The sequence below is a fragment of the Chiloscyllium plagiosum genome, chromosome 7 (assembly GCF_004010195.1).
Source record: "Chiloscyllium plagiosum isolate BGI_BamShark_2017 chromosome 7, ASM401019v2, whole genome shotgun sequence".
Lineage (NCBI taxonomy): Eukaryota > Metazoa > Chordata > Chondrichthyes > Orectolobiformes > Hemiscylliidae > Chiloscyllium > Chiloscyllium plagiosum.
In genome coordinates, this window is record NC_057716.1 from 100676708 (window position 1) to 100693512 (window position 16805).

At 45.6% G+C, this 16805-nt stretch overlaps 1 protein-coding gene across 1 annotated transcript in view; it reads left to right on the top strand.

The window, feature by feature from the left end:
* Positions 1-16805, top strand: part of sema5ba (sema domain, seven thrombospondin repeats (type 1 and type 1-like), transmembrane domain (TM) and short cytoplasmic domain, (semaphorin) 5Ba) — a 326569-nt gene that overhangs the window by 243977 nt on the left and 65787 nt on the right. Inside the window, exon 15 of the mRNA XM_043694515.1 lies at positions 5042-5223. Within this exon, the coding sequence (XP_043550450.1) occupies positions 5042-5223 (182 nt within the window). The remainder of the gene's footprint in view (positions 1-5041; positions 5224-16805) is intronic.

Genomic DNA, 16805 nt, shown 5'->3' on the forward strand with positions numbered 1-16805 from the left:
CGGAGAGGCTGGGACTTTTCTCACTGAAGTGTAGGGGGTTGAGGGGGGGAACTTCATAAAATCATGAGGGGCACAGATAAGGTGAACGGCAGGTGTCTTTTCCCTAGGGTGGGGGAATTCAAATCTAGGGTGCATATTTTTAAAGTGAAAGGAGAAAGATTTAAAAAAACGCAAGAGGCATCGTTTACACACAGAGAGTGGTTCGTGTGTGGAATGAACTTCCAGAGGAAGTGCTGGTATAGTTACAACATTTAAACAACATGTGGCTAAATGAATATGAAATGTTTGGAGGGATATGGGCCAAACGCAGGCAGGTGGGACTAGTTTAGATTTGGAGACTAATTTAGTTTGGGATTATGGTTGGCATGGACTACTTGGACCGAAGGGTTGGTTTCTGTGCTATATGACTCTATGTCCATTTGTTACTGAAAATACAGGGACAGTTCTGATAAATACAGGTGGTGAAGAAGGCAAATGACATGTTGGTCTTCATATTGAGAGGATTTGAGTACAGGAGCCAGGATGCCTTGCTGCAATTATACAGGGCCTTGGTGACACCACATCGAGATTATTGTGTGCAGTTTTGGTCTACTTATCTGAGGAAGGATGTTCTTACTATGGAGGGAGTGCAACAAAGGTTTGCCAGACTGATTCCTGGGTTGACGGGACTGAGTTATGAGGAGAAACTGCATCGGTTAGGATTCATTGGAGTTTGGAAGAATAAGGGAGGATCTCACAGAAACCCACAGAATTCCACCAGGTCCAGACAGGGCAAATGCAGGAAGGATGTTCCTGATGCAGAACCAGCGGGTTACAGTCTAAGGATAGATGGTAGGCCATTTAGGACTGAGATCAGGAGAAATTTCTTAACCCAGAGAGCGGTGAGCCTGTGGAATTCTCTGCCACAGGGAATGATTGAAGCTAAAAGAAATGGAATGTTTTCAAGAAGGAATTAGTTATAATTCTTCAGGCTAAAGAGATCAAAGGGTATGGGGAGAAAGCAGGAAGAGGATACAGAGTTGGATGATCAGCTATGATTGTAATTAATGGTGGAGCCGGCTTGAAGGGTTGAGTGGCCTACTCCTCTAGTTCTCTATCGTAAAGAAATAGACAGGCTATCAAAGCCTTTTGTCTTGCACTCATCAAGACAGGTGCACAAGGGGCAACACTCAGAGAAAAGCATGCTGATTGGTTGACAAAGTCGACTTGTCAGTAGATATTACCGTGGAGAGTGCACCAGGCCTGTGTTTTTATTTAATTGGAAAACAATATGCAATGCCTGGATAGGTTCCTTTGTCCCACACAGGACAGGGCCCTGCTAAATGTACATATATTGATGCATATTTGCTCATGTTGAGAGTCCAGCTCATATTCTTAAATTAATTGTTAGTATAATCCTTAGCACACTGGGGAATTGTTGAGTCACATCTACATAGACATTTTGTTTTGAGATTTGAAAACACAACCTGCTTTACGACACTCGGCCTATTGTGAAAAACCAAAGAAATGAGTGCAAGGTGAACAACTTCAAAAGCAAATCTCTTCCCTTCAGCCAAATTCAAGTTCTGTCCAGCCAAGTGGCTAGAATATCCACTCGTTCACTTCTGGCTGTCTTTTCTATCCAAGCATTATCAGGGGTTTGGAGTTGATTTAGAAGGAATACACTGATGTGGTGCCCAAGGTGAGATTCTTCCCTTACCATGGAGAGACTGAGCAGCTGACCTTTATAGAGCTGTTCCAAACGATGAAGGACTTTTGTGATAATAAGTGAGGTGAAACTGTTACCGTTGAGAGAAGGGTTGGTAACCAAGGACCAGTGTAGAGATAATGAGGCCTTTTCAGAACGTAGTGGGTTGTTAACATTGGAGTGAAGCAGATTCGATTGTGACAATGGCCTTGTCAGAAAAGGCCACCTCCTTTGAATAGACAAATAAAATCAGAAGTCACATGGCATCAGGTTATAGTCCAACAGGTTTATTTGAAACCACAAACTTTCGGAATGCTGCCCCTTCATCACGTGAAGTGGGGTGATTTCACCCGATGAAGGAGCAGCGCTCAAAAGCTTGTGATTTCAATTAAACCTGTTGGACTATAACCTGGTGTTGTGTGACTTCTGACTTTGTCCACCCCAGTCCAACACTGGCAGCTCCACATCATAGATTAAAAAAAACTTGCAAAGGGGTATTTAGTGGATACCTTTGGGGAAATAATGTGCAAAGCTGTGAAGGGAGAGGGATGGGTTGGCACTGTTGGGATAGCCAACACTGATACAATGGGCTGACTGGCCTCCTTCTTTACTACCAGGTTCTAACTTGTTAATTTTCTGTTGGCCCTGACCTATTTCTTCTTGGGTTTTTCTTGACAGCTGGTCCATGCTGCACATTAAACATAAAGACAACAACTGGAAGAGAAGGGAATCATCTTTCAGGCTATACTTAGATAGCAAATTAAAAATAAACAGAGTCTTTCACAGCCTTGATATCGTGACGCTTTTTACAGTCAATTAAGCCTGTTTAAAGTGTAATGTTGTTCGGGGAAGGAAATCTGCCATCCTTAGTGCAGCCTACAAGCGAGTCCAGACCCACAGCAATGTGTCTGAACTCTTAACTAACCTCCAGCAAGTGCTGACCTTGCCAACAAAGGCCACATTGCATGAAACAAACTGCTTCCAAAAAGTAATGGCAGGAAGTGTTGCAACAACACGGTGCACAGCAAGATCCCAGGATCATCCCTGAGATCAATGAGCAAATCGACTGTTTTATTTCATGGTCGTATTTGAAGGATGAACAATGATGGAGGTCTAGGTTTAACACCTCATCCAAGAGGCAGTGCCTTCCTTCACTGGAGTATTTGCCTAGATTTTGTCATCTAGTCTCCACGATGAACTTGCCACGTCTCGACTCAGAGACAGTTACCCACTGAGTCAAGACTGACACATTAAATAAATGACACAGGAAAGCAGACATTTTGCTATGTGTTATTCATTAATGGCAATGTTTTAAAAAGCTCACACTTGCATGCTAAAATGATCTGTTTGCTGATTTTAAATAATATTCTAATACTCTGGGCTAGCTGTTAATTTTAACAGATGGCAGGGTATTTACCTGTTCCCTCTTTTGATAGAGCTTATGAATTTGCTAACAGACTCATCAAAAAGTTAGGTGAAGAAGTTTTTTTGTTAACATCAGAAGCATGAAAGTTCCTGACATTTGACAAAAATGTCTTCCCAATATTAAACTGACAAAGAATGGCATGATTACGTTGAAGTGGTGCCAGTCTTGGACTGGGGTGGACAAAGGCAGAAGTCACATGACATCGGGTTATACCAACAGGTTTATTTGAAATCACAATGTACCTGATGAAGGAGCGGTGCTCCGAAAGCTAGTGATTTCAAATAAATTCGTTGGGCTATAACCTGGTGTTGTGTGACTCGTGATTACATTGAAATGGTTAAGGGTTCACGTGGCGCAGTAGTGGTGTCCCTGCCTCTGAACTCAAGGAGGCTTGAGTCAAAGTCCCAACCTGCTGCAGAAATCTAAATAATATCTTTTAACAGGTTGGTTAGAAAATGTCTTCTCACCTTCGGGGTAATTGGAAAGGTTTGGGACAATGCAGTAAGTAAACAAAGATAAAAATATGACTCATTAAGTGATGCAGTATTTAGGTTGTGATCGGCATTGGTCAGTGACAGATACTAGGGCAACTTGAGTCAATCTTCTGGGCAGTGTAGCCTCAGTTTGTACCAATTTCCATTTGTCCATTATCTTTGTCCTCACTCACATTTATAATTCTAATCCGTCTCAGAACAATTCTGAGTCTCTTCCAGTCCTAACATCCTCGATGATCTCTCCAATACTCCATCCCCAGATGACCGTCTTTGCCTCACAAAGGGCAGCTGTGACTTCAGCTGTTTTTGACCCTAAGCTCAGAGTTCCCTTCTTAAACCTCTTGACTTCCCTCTCTTTCTTAAGGCCCATGTCTTTGACCAATTGTTTGGTGCCCTGCCTGAATATCACTTAGAGTCAGTCTTTGCCTAATTATGGAGAAAGTGAGGACTGCAGATGCTGGAGAGTCAGAGTCGATAACTGTGGTGCTGGAAAAGCACAACAGGTCAGGCAGCATCCAAGGAGCAGGTGAATCGACGTTTCAGGCATAGCCCTTCATTAGGAATGTGGAGGGGAAAAAGAGCTGAGCTCATGCACCAAACAACCACACCACCTTGTGGCCGACCTGTTCAATCCCCCTCCAACTCCCCTAAGAAAATATGAGTCTTTGGCCTCCTCCACTACCAAATCCAAGCCACCCGCCAATTGGAGGAAGAATGCCTCATCTTTCACCTTGGGACCCTTCAACCACATGGCATCAACATCAGCTTCACTAGTTTCCAAATCTCCCGTCCACCCACTTCATCCCAGATCCAACTCAACACCACCCTCATGACCTGTCCTACCTGTCCATCTTCCTTCCCACCTGTCTGCTCCATCCTCCCCACCGGCCTATAACTATCAGCCCCCACCTGCGTCCACCTATCATATTCCCAGCTACCTTACCCCAGCCTCACCCCCACCCCCTTATGTATCTCTCAGCCCCCTTCACCGAACGCACACCCCCCCAATCCCCCACATTCATGGTGAAGGGCTTAGGCCCGAAACATTGACTCTCCTGCTCCTTGGATGCTGTCTGACTTGCTGTGCTTTTCCAGCGCCACACTTTGCGACTTTGCCTAATTATGCCATGCAATTGTTCACTGTGTTTGAGGTGCTATATAAATCCAAGTTGTTGTTGGGAGGAACATTTCCGAGTTAGTGCTGTGCAACCTTTGGTTTTGGAGAGGCTGGTGGTGTAGTCTTCCCCCATCTCTCTTTTCCAACACCATTGTTGCATTGCAGGGCAAGGCGAGAGAACTGGTAGAGGTCAGTCTTTAATGGGTGCAGACATTTTTCCTCCTTAAGAAACACAACAGCTCACAATATTGTGCTACGTTTCCGCGACATTTGAAATTATGTTCGCTCCACCTGACTGTTGGGATTCTTTGACGCAGGTGAGAAATCTCACTGTGGACGGTGAATTCGGGCCATGGTCTCCATGGCAACTGTGCGAGCATGCAGACAAAGAGGCCACGGGATCGTGCACGTGCCGCTCCAGATCATGTGACAGCCCTGCCCCGCGGTGCGGAGGTCATGAGTGTGTCGGAGCCCGGATCGAGGTGGCCAATTGCTCGAGGTAAGGGGATGAAAATAGTGACTTCACAGAAGGTAGACCAACAAAAGCAATGTGGAGTCAGTGCCAAATATATATTTCTTTGATCTATCACCTTGGTTCCAGCTGATGGCCATTATGCCCCCAGGTCAAAAGGCTGTTGGGACTGGCACCACTCCAACCCTTGACCTATCATAGTACTGAAGGAGTGCTGCATTGGCACAGGTGCCAGTCTTTAGAAGGGATATAAAAATGTGGGGGTTAGCCCCATGGCATTGTTGAGTGTACCCACCCTGGCCAACTTATCTCTTCCAACCAATTCATCAGAGAAATAAACAAACCTGATCTTCACCTGCGATCTAAGTAAGTTTAGATGACATGGGATTTAGGGAGAGTTGCCTATTGGATACATCAGCTTGATGGTAGGAGACAGAGGGTTGTCATGGAGGGTTGTTTTTTGGACTGGAGGCCTGTGACCAGAGATGTTCCGCAGGGATTGGCACTGGGTCCACTGTTGTTTGTCATTATATAATCGATTTGGATGAGGATATTAGAGACATGATCAGTAAATTTGTGGATGACATCAAGATTGGTGGTGGAGTGGACAGTGAAGAAAGTTACTTAAGGTCATTTGGGCCAATGGGGTGAGGAGTGGCAGATGGAGTTTAATTTGGGTAAATGTAAGGTATTTTGCATTTTGGTAAAACAAACAAGTGCAGGACTTATATAGTTAATGGTAGGGCCCTGAACAGAGAGATCCAGGGGTTCAGATACATAGTTCTTTGAAAGTTGTGTCACAGATAAACAGGGTGGTTAAGAAGGCATTTAGCACGCTCGCCTTCATTACTCAGACCTTTGAGTATAGGGGTTGTTGCATAATATTGAGGTTGTGCAGGATGTTGGTGTGGCCACTTACTAAATTGGAGGGGACCGAGAAAAGATTTACCAGCATGTTGCTGGAACTGGGAGGTTTAAGTTATAAGAAGAGACTGGATAGTTGGGACTTCTTTCCCTTGAGCATAGAAGGTGGAGGGGTAACTTTAAAGACGTTTACAAAGTCATGAGGGCCATAGGTGGGGGAATAGCAAAGATCCTTTCCCTAGGATGGGGGAGTTCAAAACTTGTGGGCATATTTTTACAGTGACAGGAGAAAGATTTAAAAGGGACCTGAGAGGCAACTTTTTCACACAGAGGGTGGTTCATATGTGGAATGAACAGCCAATGGAATTGGTAGATGAGGTACACCATTGCAACATTAAAAAGCCGTTTGGAGACGTACATGAATAGGAAACATTTAGAGGAATATGGGCCAAATGCAGGTAAGTGAGGCTAGTTTAATTTGGAAAACTTGGTCAGCACAGATGGATTGGATGAAGGGTCTGTTTCCATGCTGTCTGACTTTGTCACTCTATGACTCTACGTTTTGAGAACTTGAGATTAATTTTCCGATTCCAAGAGAGATTTGATTCCCCGCAATGATTAGATGTTTGAAGGGATTTCAGCAGGGTTATTCTAGGGCTGTGTGCCTCTTTCCCAGTTTGGAAGGAGACTTCAGTACCTTCAGCCTTAGAGGACTTCTTCAGCCAGTCAGGTTAACATTGCCAATGTTAAACATAACCTAAACATCACCAGTACAGTATGTTGCTGCATGATGGGAGTCACTGTTATCTGAAATAATGGGGCAAGGTTGAATGATAGAGTTACAGGCAAAGGAGTCAGCAACTACAGAAGCAAGAGGGATGTAATAAGAGGACAAATGACAGTGTTACCGTTTTACGGAGACTTTTCATGTTTTATATACAGAGCAGAGATGTATTGCTGAGGCTGTTTTAAGGCTCTGGTCAGACCGCATTTGGAATATTGTGAGCAGTTTTGGGCCCTGTATCTAAGGAAGGATGTGCTGGTGTTGGAGGGAGTCCAGGGTCCATTTACAAGAATGTTTCTGCAGATGAAGGGTTTGTCACATGAGTAGTTGAGGACTGGGGGTCTGCACTTGATGGAGTTTAGAAGGATGTGGTGTGGAATCTGAGTAAAACATACAGAGCGCTGAGAGGCCTGGATAGAGTGAGCGTGGAGAAGATGTTTCCACAGGTAGGAGAGATTAAGACCGCAGAGCATAGCCTCAGGGTGAAAGGACGACTCTTTCGAACTGAGATGGGGAGGGTGGTGAATCTGTGGAACTCATTGCTGCAGAGGGCTGTGGAGACCAAGTCATTGAGTATTCTAAGACAGAGATAGATGGGTTGTTGACTGGTCAGGAGATCAAGGGTTACAGGGAGAAGGCAGGTTGAGAAACATATCAGCCATCATCAAATGCAGACTTGTTGGGCTGAAAGTCCTAATTCTGCTCCAATACGTGATAGTCTAATGGATTTCAAATTGTCCGAAAGCTTTTTACCTCCCATCATTGGGTCAAGCAGCATCCAGGGAACAGGAAAATCGATGTTTCGGGCATAAGCCCTTCTTCAGGAATGAGGAAAGTTTGTCCAGCAGGCTAAGATAAAAGGTAGGGAGGAGGGACTTGGGGGAGGGGCGTCGGAAATGTGATAGGTGGAAAGAGGTCAAGGTGAGGGTGATAGGTCAGACTGGGGTGGGGGCGGAGAGGTCAGGAAGAAGATTGCAGGTTAGGAAGGCGGTGCTGAATTCGATGGATTCGATGTTGTGGTCTGGCAAGACTTGCGCAACATTTCAACTCCCCCTCCCACTCCACCAAGGATATGCAGGTCTTTGGACTCCTCCATCACCAGACCACAACAAAACGACGGTTGGAGGAAGAGCGCCTCATCTTCCGCCTAGGAACCCTCCAACCACAAGGGATGAACTCGGATTTCACCAGTTTCCTAATTTCCCCTCCCCCCACCTTGTCTCGATCAGATCCATTGAATTCAGCACCGCCTTCCTAACCTGAGATCTTCTTCCTGACCTCTCCGCCCCCACCCCAGTCTGACCTATCACCCTCACCTTGACCTCTTTCCACCTATCACATTTCTGACGCCCCTCCCCCAAGTCCCTCCTCCTCCCTACCTTTTATCTTAGCCTGCTGGACAAACTTTCCTCAATCCTGAAGAAGGGCTTATGCCCGAAACGTCGATTCTCCTGTTCCCTGGATGCTGCCTGACCTGCTGCGCTTTTCCAGCAACACATTTTCAGCTCTGATCTCCAGCATCTGCAGACCTCACTTTCTACCTCCCATCATTGAAAGGTAAAGAGTTGAAGGAGTTCATTAGGCCCATCATTATCTGTCCTTGCCCTGTAAGAGAACGATCCGGCTCGGCCAGCTCCATCTTCTTCCAATCCCAGGGGCCGACAGATGCTTCTCCTTCATGTATTTATTCACTTTCCTGTCGCCAGTCACGACAGAATCCGCCACCACCATCTTTTAAGGCAGTCCATTCCAAACATGAGCGGCCTGCAGCCAGGAGGAACAAAGTGCTTTCTGAGCCACAATACGAGAAGCTTGACAGCCAGTTTGTACACAGCAAGATCCCGTAAGCAGTAATTTGACCACCCTGAAACCTCACTCGGTAATTCTGTTTAAAGGGCACGTATTGAAAAGGTAGCATCTCATCCAAAGATGGCATTTGTGACAGTGCTGCACTTCCTCAGCGCTGGCATGGGGTGTGCAGTGCTCGATTGGGCTTGAACCACAACCTTTTGAGCAAGGAAGGGTATTCTTGTTGACTTAGCCACAGCTGTGTGTGTGGGTGCCCGGGGTGCAGTGTGGTGGTGCTGGGTTTTAATCTAGCCCGGGCTAATGGAAAGGAGAATCATCACACTCTCCCTCTCACTGCCAGCTGGAAGGATCCATATGCAGTATGTGATTGGCGCAGTGTCAAGTCAGTTCAGACTGCCGACAATTTCACTCTGATTGCTGCTAAATTTAGTTTTCCTCTAAGCCGTAAACCTGGCAGGTGTGAGATCTGGAAATGTCAGCCCTAGTGCCGTGGGGATGGGCTATGCTGTTGTGAGGCCAGGCACAATAAAGATAAGCTGATCCCAGCATTAACTCCTGGTGTACCTAACCTGGGCAACATGTCATTGACTGTGTCAAAAGGGGACAACTGTTCCATGTGTGAGGATAAACAAACAGAATCCTGTTGATGGATGTACATTGCCAAGAAAATAAGTCACCAGACCCAAATGACTGCGTACTTCAAGGTGGTTAGGCCTCTGACATTTCAGTTTATTGGACACCAGATGCCAATGTTGTGATATTATTGCATCTGCTTAAATGTACACAATTTATACAAGTGCTTGCATGCACATGCGCACTCGCACAAACAGCCACAAACACACGCATACACACTAACACGCACAAACATATACATAGATGTAACTGTCAAGGCAGCACTACAACGCCTCCTCTTCAGGCGGCTCAGGAAATTTGGCATGTCCATAAGGATCCTCACCAACTTCTACAGATGCATCAGTGAAAGCAGACTGTCTGGGTATGTAACAGCCTGGTATGGCAACTGCTCTGCCCAGGACCATAAGAAACCACAGAAGGTGGTGCGCACAACCCAGACCATCACAGAAACCAACCTTCCATCCATGGACTCCATTTACACGGCTTGCTGCTGTGGAATGGCTGCCAACATCATCAAAGACCCATTGCATCCCGGTAATGATCTCCTACAACTTCCTCCATAAGGCAGAAGATACAGGAGCCTGAACACATGCACCAGCAGGTTCAGGAACAGCTTATTTCTGGCTGTTATTAGACTGATGAATGGACTCTCCAACTTCATAATGCTAATTTTACTAACGTTGATCTTGCCTACTACGTGCCTTGTGCAATGCAACCTGTATGCCTCTGCCTAAGCCTTTTTACATCATAGAACATAGAACAGTACAGCACAGTACAAGCCCTTTGGCTCTTGATGCTGTGCTGACCTTTTATCCTACTCTAATATCAAGCTAACCTACATACCCTTCATTTTGCTATCATCCATGTGCCTATCGAAAAGTTCTTAAATGTCCTTAATGTATCTGACTCTACTACCACTGTTGGCAGTGCATTCCACGCACCCACCACTCTCTGTGTAAATGACATCTGACATCTCCCCTCAACCCTCCTCCAAAAGCCTTAAAATTATGCCCCCTTGTGATAGCCATTTCTGCCCTGGGAAAAAGTCTCTAACTATCCACTCTATCTATGCCTCTCATCATCTTGTACACCTCTATCAAGTCATCTTTCATCCTTCTTCACTCCAATGAGAAAAGCCCTAGCTCCCGCAACATACCTTCCAGTCCAAACAGCATCCTGGTAAATCTCCTCTGCACTCTCTCTAAAGCTTCCACATCTTTCCGATAATGAGGCAACCAGAACTGAACACAAATTCCAAGTGTGGTCTAACCAGGGCTTTATAGAGCTGCAGCATAACCTCGCGGCTCTTAAACCCAATCTACATACTAATGAAAGCCAACACACCATATGCCTTCTTAACAACTCAATCAACTTGGGTGGCAACTTTGAGGGATCTATGGACATGGACACCAAGATCCCTCTGTTCCTCCAAATTGCCAAGAATCCTGCCTTTAACCCTGTATTCTGTATTCAAATTCAACCTTCCAAAATGCATTACTTCACACTTTTCCAGGTTAAACTCCATCTGCCACTTATCAGCCCAGCTCTGTATCCTGTCAATGTCCCATTGCAACCTACTACAGCCCTCCACAATATCCACCACTCCACCAACCTTTGTGTCATCGGCAAACTTACTAACCCACCCTTCCACTTCCTCATCCAAGTCATTTATAAAAATCACAAAGAGTAAAGGTCCCAGAACACATCCCTGTAAAACACCACTAGTCACCGAGCTCCAGGATGAATAATTTCCATGTATGATCACCTTCTGTCTTCTCTGGGCCAGCCAATTCTGTATCCAGACAGTCAAATTTCCCTGTATCCCATGCCTCCTTACTTTCTGAATGAGCCTACCATGGGGAAACTTATCAACTGCCTTGCTAAAATCCATGTACACCACATCTACTGCTCTACCTTCATCAATGTGTTTTGTCACACCCTCAAAGAATTCAATAACGTTTGTGAGGCATGATCTGCCCCTCACAAAGCCATGCTGACTATCTCTAATCAACCTATGGTTTTCCAAGTAATTATAAATCCTGTCTCTCAGAATCCTTTCCAACCTCTGAGCTGTACATCCTTGCTTATTCTGATCTGCCTGTACGGGCCGTAAACAAAGCTTTTCATTGTGGATTAGATTAGATTCTCTACAGTGTGGAAACAGGCCCTTCGGCCCAACAAGTCCGCACTGAAACTCCGAAGAGTAACCCACCCTCTGACTAATGCACCTAACACTATGGGCAATTTAGCATGGCCAATTCACCTGAGCTGCACATCTTTGGACTGTGGGAGGAAACCGGAGCACCTGGAGGAAACCCACGCAGATACGGGGAGAACGTGCAAACTCCACACAGACAGTCGCCCGAGGCTGGAATTGAACCTGGGATCCTGGGGCAGTAGTGCTAACCACTGAGCCACCATGCCGCCCATTGAGCTACCATGCCGCCTTCAATACATGTAACAATAATCAATCAATCAGTCAAACACACACACACATACACACACATACACACAAACAGCCAAACATACACACACACACATACACACAAACATGCACACTTAAATGCATACACAGATAAATACTGAAATGCACACACACCATCGCGCGCACAGACACACAGAAAGACCACTGAAATACATTTTCTGTTCAGTTTCTCATTGTTTGTTGTGGAATCCTGCAGTACACAGATTATTCTACATCCTATATTACAACAGCGACTACACTTCAATAAAATCATGATTGATTGTAAAAAGCTTTTAGGATGATCTGACATTGTGAACGATGCTATATAATGGAATTGTCTATTCTTTGGTAAACCTCTCTCTGGAAGGTTTTGACCTCTGATGGACTGAAAATTATCCACTGTCTCTCCCTCACTCTCTCTGTGTGAGGGCTAGCAGCTTACGTCATTGTTGAAAAATGTTGCACTCGCCCGATAGCCAGATGCATTTTGCAGCAACATCAATGGGGACTGGATTTATGTAGCACATTTAACTTGGTAAAATGTCACAAAGAGTTGTCAGGAGATGGTTGATAACAAGACACATAGAAGGGAAAATTAATGTTAAGGAACAACTTAAAGAAGGAAAAAATAGCAGAGATCAATGAGGTTCAGGGAGCTTATGGCTCAGACAACTGGAAATGTGAATGCAAATAGCAGACCAATGTAAATTGGTGACAGGCAAGAGGCCATCATTATTCAAATGGAGGAGGCTACAGGAATGGAGAATGGAGGTTATCTGAAAACAAGAATGGGAACAATGTAGTGTCAGTGTGGTGGGTGATGCAAATTTTGGATGATGATTAACCAGAGGACAGGACCACAGGAAATATTCTCTCCAAATTGGTGGTGGTACAGTGTGGGGAAAAGACTGTCCAGTTCTAGTCGCTTTACCCTGAACTTTGGGATCCACAAGTTAGCAAAGCAATTTATGTACCATCTGGCTGTACTTTTAGCCCTCTTGACATGGGGAAGCAAAACATCTCACCATGGATTGGAGATGGAGCCAACTTACAGCTGCAATTAGAGCCTATTTAAGGCGTGCATGTTGGTTGCAAATTGTGGACAGTCATCCCACTCCCATAATGAATTTCCTGGGTCACACCTGGGAGTGTTTCTGTGCATCCACAGTGTTTGCAATTTGTATCATAAACATTGATTCGGGGTGAAGTTCACGTCTGCGATGAAGACAGATATTGATGTAAATGATGTGTGATCCCACAGTAGCTGTCATAGAATCCCTACAGTGTGGAAACAGACCCTTTGGCCCAACAAGTCTACACTGACCCTCCAAAGAGTATCCTACCCAAACCCATTCCCCATTACTCTACATTTACTAACACATCCCTGACTACTATGGGCAATTTAGTATGGCCAATTCAACTAACCTGTGTATCTTTGGATTGTGGAAGGAAACTAGAGCAAATGGAGGAAACCCATGGAGAATGTGCAAACTCCACACAGACAGTCACCTGAGGCTGGAATTAAACCTGGGTCCCTGGTGCTGTGAGGCAGTATTGCTAACCACTGAGCCACCATGTCATTCACTCATTGCTGCCTCCTTGACATCAGCTGGGTCTCAGGCTGTCTATGTTGTGAAGCCCCCTTTAAGAACAGTAATGGAAGCCAGTGCTCTGGGTGAGATTCGCAAACTCTCAACATAACTCACTGAATCTCCCTCTTGATTCCCCCTCGCTGTATTCTGAACCATGTGGGTGAAAGGGCGGGAGATATTTCTTTAAAAACATTTGTAACTCCTGCAAAGGATTGCAGTTCCCAGGGACATCACTAGCATCGTTACCGTGACTACTGGTAATGAATCTCATTCAGTGTAATCTGACAAGTTGGAACAGGACAAGGTGAGACCTGGAGAATGAATGGAAGTACTTGCTGGCTGATGACAGATTATTCCTGAGCTCTGCAGCACAGGGTGCAGGGGGAATGCTGAAGAGTCAGTTCCAGTCTCTTGTTTATTCGCCGAGTGCTAGTGTAGAACCAGTGGACAAGGGGAGGTGCAGGCCTAATGGTATCTCACTGGGTTAGTAATACCGAGACCCAGGTAATGTTCTGAAGACCTGAGGTTTGAATCCTGATAGTGTGACTGTGAACTCATTAAAAATCTGGAATTGAGAATTTCATGATGACCATGAATCCATTGTCAATTACAGAGTCATTGAGATGTACAGCATGGAAACAGACATTTTGGTCCAACTCATCCACGCCGACCAGATATCCCAATCTGACATAATCACATTTACCAGCACTTGGCCCATAGCCCTCTAAACATTTCCTATTCATATACCCATTCAGATGCCTTTTAAATGCTGTAATTGTACCAGCCTTCAACATTTCCTCTGGCAGCTCGTTCCATACACACACCACCCTCTGGAGTAACTCCTCAGGTCCTTTTTAAATCTTTCCCATCTCACCTTAAGCCTATGCCCTCTAGTTTTGCACTCCCCTACACTGGGGAAAGGACCTCGTCCATTCATCCTATCCATGCCCCTCATGATATTATAAACCTCTCATAAGGTCACCCCTCAGCCTTCGCGCTCCAGGGAAAACATTCAGCCTCTCCCTATAACTCAACCCTCCAACCTGGCAACATCCTCATAAATCTTTTCTCCACCCTCTCAACATTACACCTGTAGAAGTAATGAAAGGACTAATTGGGCAGATGTACAGAACATCTTTTCACTTGTGGTAGGAGTATAAAACAAGTGATTGTAAATATGACAGTCAATAATAAATTAGAGGTGCAGGAGAAAGCTTCTTAGCGAGAGGTTGGAATGCGGGACACACTCCCACAGTGAGTGCTGAGTGAATAGCCCATGGATATTTAAGGTGAACCTATGGAGGTGATACAGAAAGCAATAGTAGAATATAAGGTTAGATGAAGAAAGGTGGGAGGTAGCTTATTGTTGGGGGAAAGTCCATTTGTTTCACTAACGTCTTTGTGTGACCTGGCCTCCATGTGACTCCAGACTCACAGCAATGTGGCTGACTCTCAACAATAAATGCTGCCTTGGACAGTGACAGTCACATGCTTAGAGTGAATGTTTAATAAAGTCTATAAGCATGGGAGGCTGATGCTGAATGGGTACCAATACTGCCACGTGATATTAAGGGAAGCATCAACCAAATATTCTCCCCTACCCCAGTTATCAGCATCTGTTCTGTGACGTATTGGAATAAAGCCACAAATGATACACTAAGTGACTGTGACAAAGGCCCTTCCTTGTCTGACTTGACCTTTGACATGGTTGACCACAACGTCCCCCTCCAACGCCTCTGCTCTGTTGTTCCACTGGCTCGCACAGCTCTTAGCTGGTGTCATTCTTGTCTATCGAACCGTATCCAGAGAAGCACTTTCAATGCTTTCTCTTTCTGATGCCAGATCATTACCCCTCGTATCCTCAAAGATCTGTCCTCAGTGGCCTCCTCATCTACCGGCTTCCCCCAATGATATTATCTGAAAGCATACAGTTAGTTTTCACATTAAAGCCAAATACTGTGGATGTTACAATTCTGAAAAAGAAAGGGGGAAACTCAGCAGGTCTGGCAGCCATCTCTGGAGGGAGAAACTGAGTTAATGTTTCAAGTCCAATATGCCAGATCTGTCGACTTTCTCCAGCACTTTCTGTTTCGGAATTCCAGCATCCGCAGTATTAAATGTGCAAACTAAGGTTGTGCTTTCAGATAATGGATGTGGACTGGTAACTTGCAGCTCTTCCTCACCAGCTCTCTTTGTCCTGGATGGTGTCAAGCTTCTTGAGTGGTGTTGGAGCTGCATCCATCCAGATAAGTTCAGCGTGTTCCATCACACTCCTGAATTCTGCCTTGTAGATAGTGGACAGGTTCTGGGGAGTCGGGAGATGAGCTACTAATTGCAGTATTCCTAACCTCCAACCTGCTCCTGAAGCCACTGTACTTGGTCTAGATCATGATCTAGTCAACAATCATTCCCACAGTATGAAATTCGTTGATCGCTTTGCTGTTGAATGTCAAGGGGAGATAGTTCAGATACTTTCTTTTCAGAGATAGTCATTGCTGGCACTTGTGTGGTGCAGAGATTCCTTGCTATTTATCAGTCCAAGTCTAGATTGTGTCCAGGCCTCGCTGCATTTGGGTATGACATTTTCAGTATCTGAGGAATCTGAACCTTTCTTGGTCCACGGCAGTAAATGAGGGCCCACATCCCATGAATGAACAAAGTGAAGATTCAGTTTAAACTCAACCAGAAGGTAATGGTTTCAAATGCCACGTCAGAAATTGTACAGAATTGAAGCAGGCACTCCCAGTGCATTGTCATCTTTTTTTTGGGGGGGGAGGTGTCTTCATCTTATTGTTACATATATTTTACAGTGAAATACAATAGAATATGCTGATAATGTTTCATTTGTTGCCATAACCCAGCACTATATTTATACTTTAAGAATGAGAGAACATGAGGAGTACAGTAAGAGAAGTCCATCTACGTTCGAGTCACAACCACCATGTTGCCAGAACCAACTAATGTCAAAGTCACCGATCCTCAGCCGCCATCTTCTGCTGTTGGGCTGATTCACCTTTGCCAGCGCTTGTGCCAGGGACACTAACATTGGAGTCTGTTGCTGCGCATCAGTGTTGCCATGGTGCCTTTCCACACTGGGCCCACACTCCACCCACACTGGGCTCACTTTCCCTCACACCGGGCTCACTCTCCCCCACACTGGGCTCACTCTACCCCACACTGGGCTCGCTCTCCCCTACACTGGGCTCACTCTCCCCCCCCCACACTGGGCTCACTCTCCCCCCCACACTGGGCCCGCTCTCCCACCCCACACTGGGCTCATTCTCCCCCACACTGGGCTCACTCTCCCCCACACTAGGCTCACTCTCCCCCCGTGATCCCGTGATGGGTTCAGTCCTGGGCTCACTCTCCCTCATACTGGGCTCACTCCCCTCCCTCCACCTCGCTAGGCTCACTCTCTCCCTTACAATGGCCTCTCTCTCTCCCCCCCCCCCCCCCCCCCCCG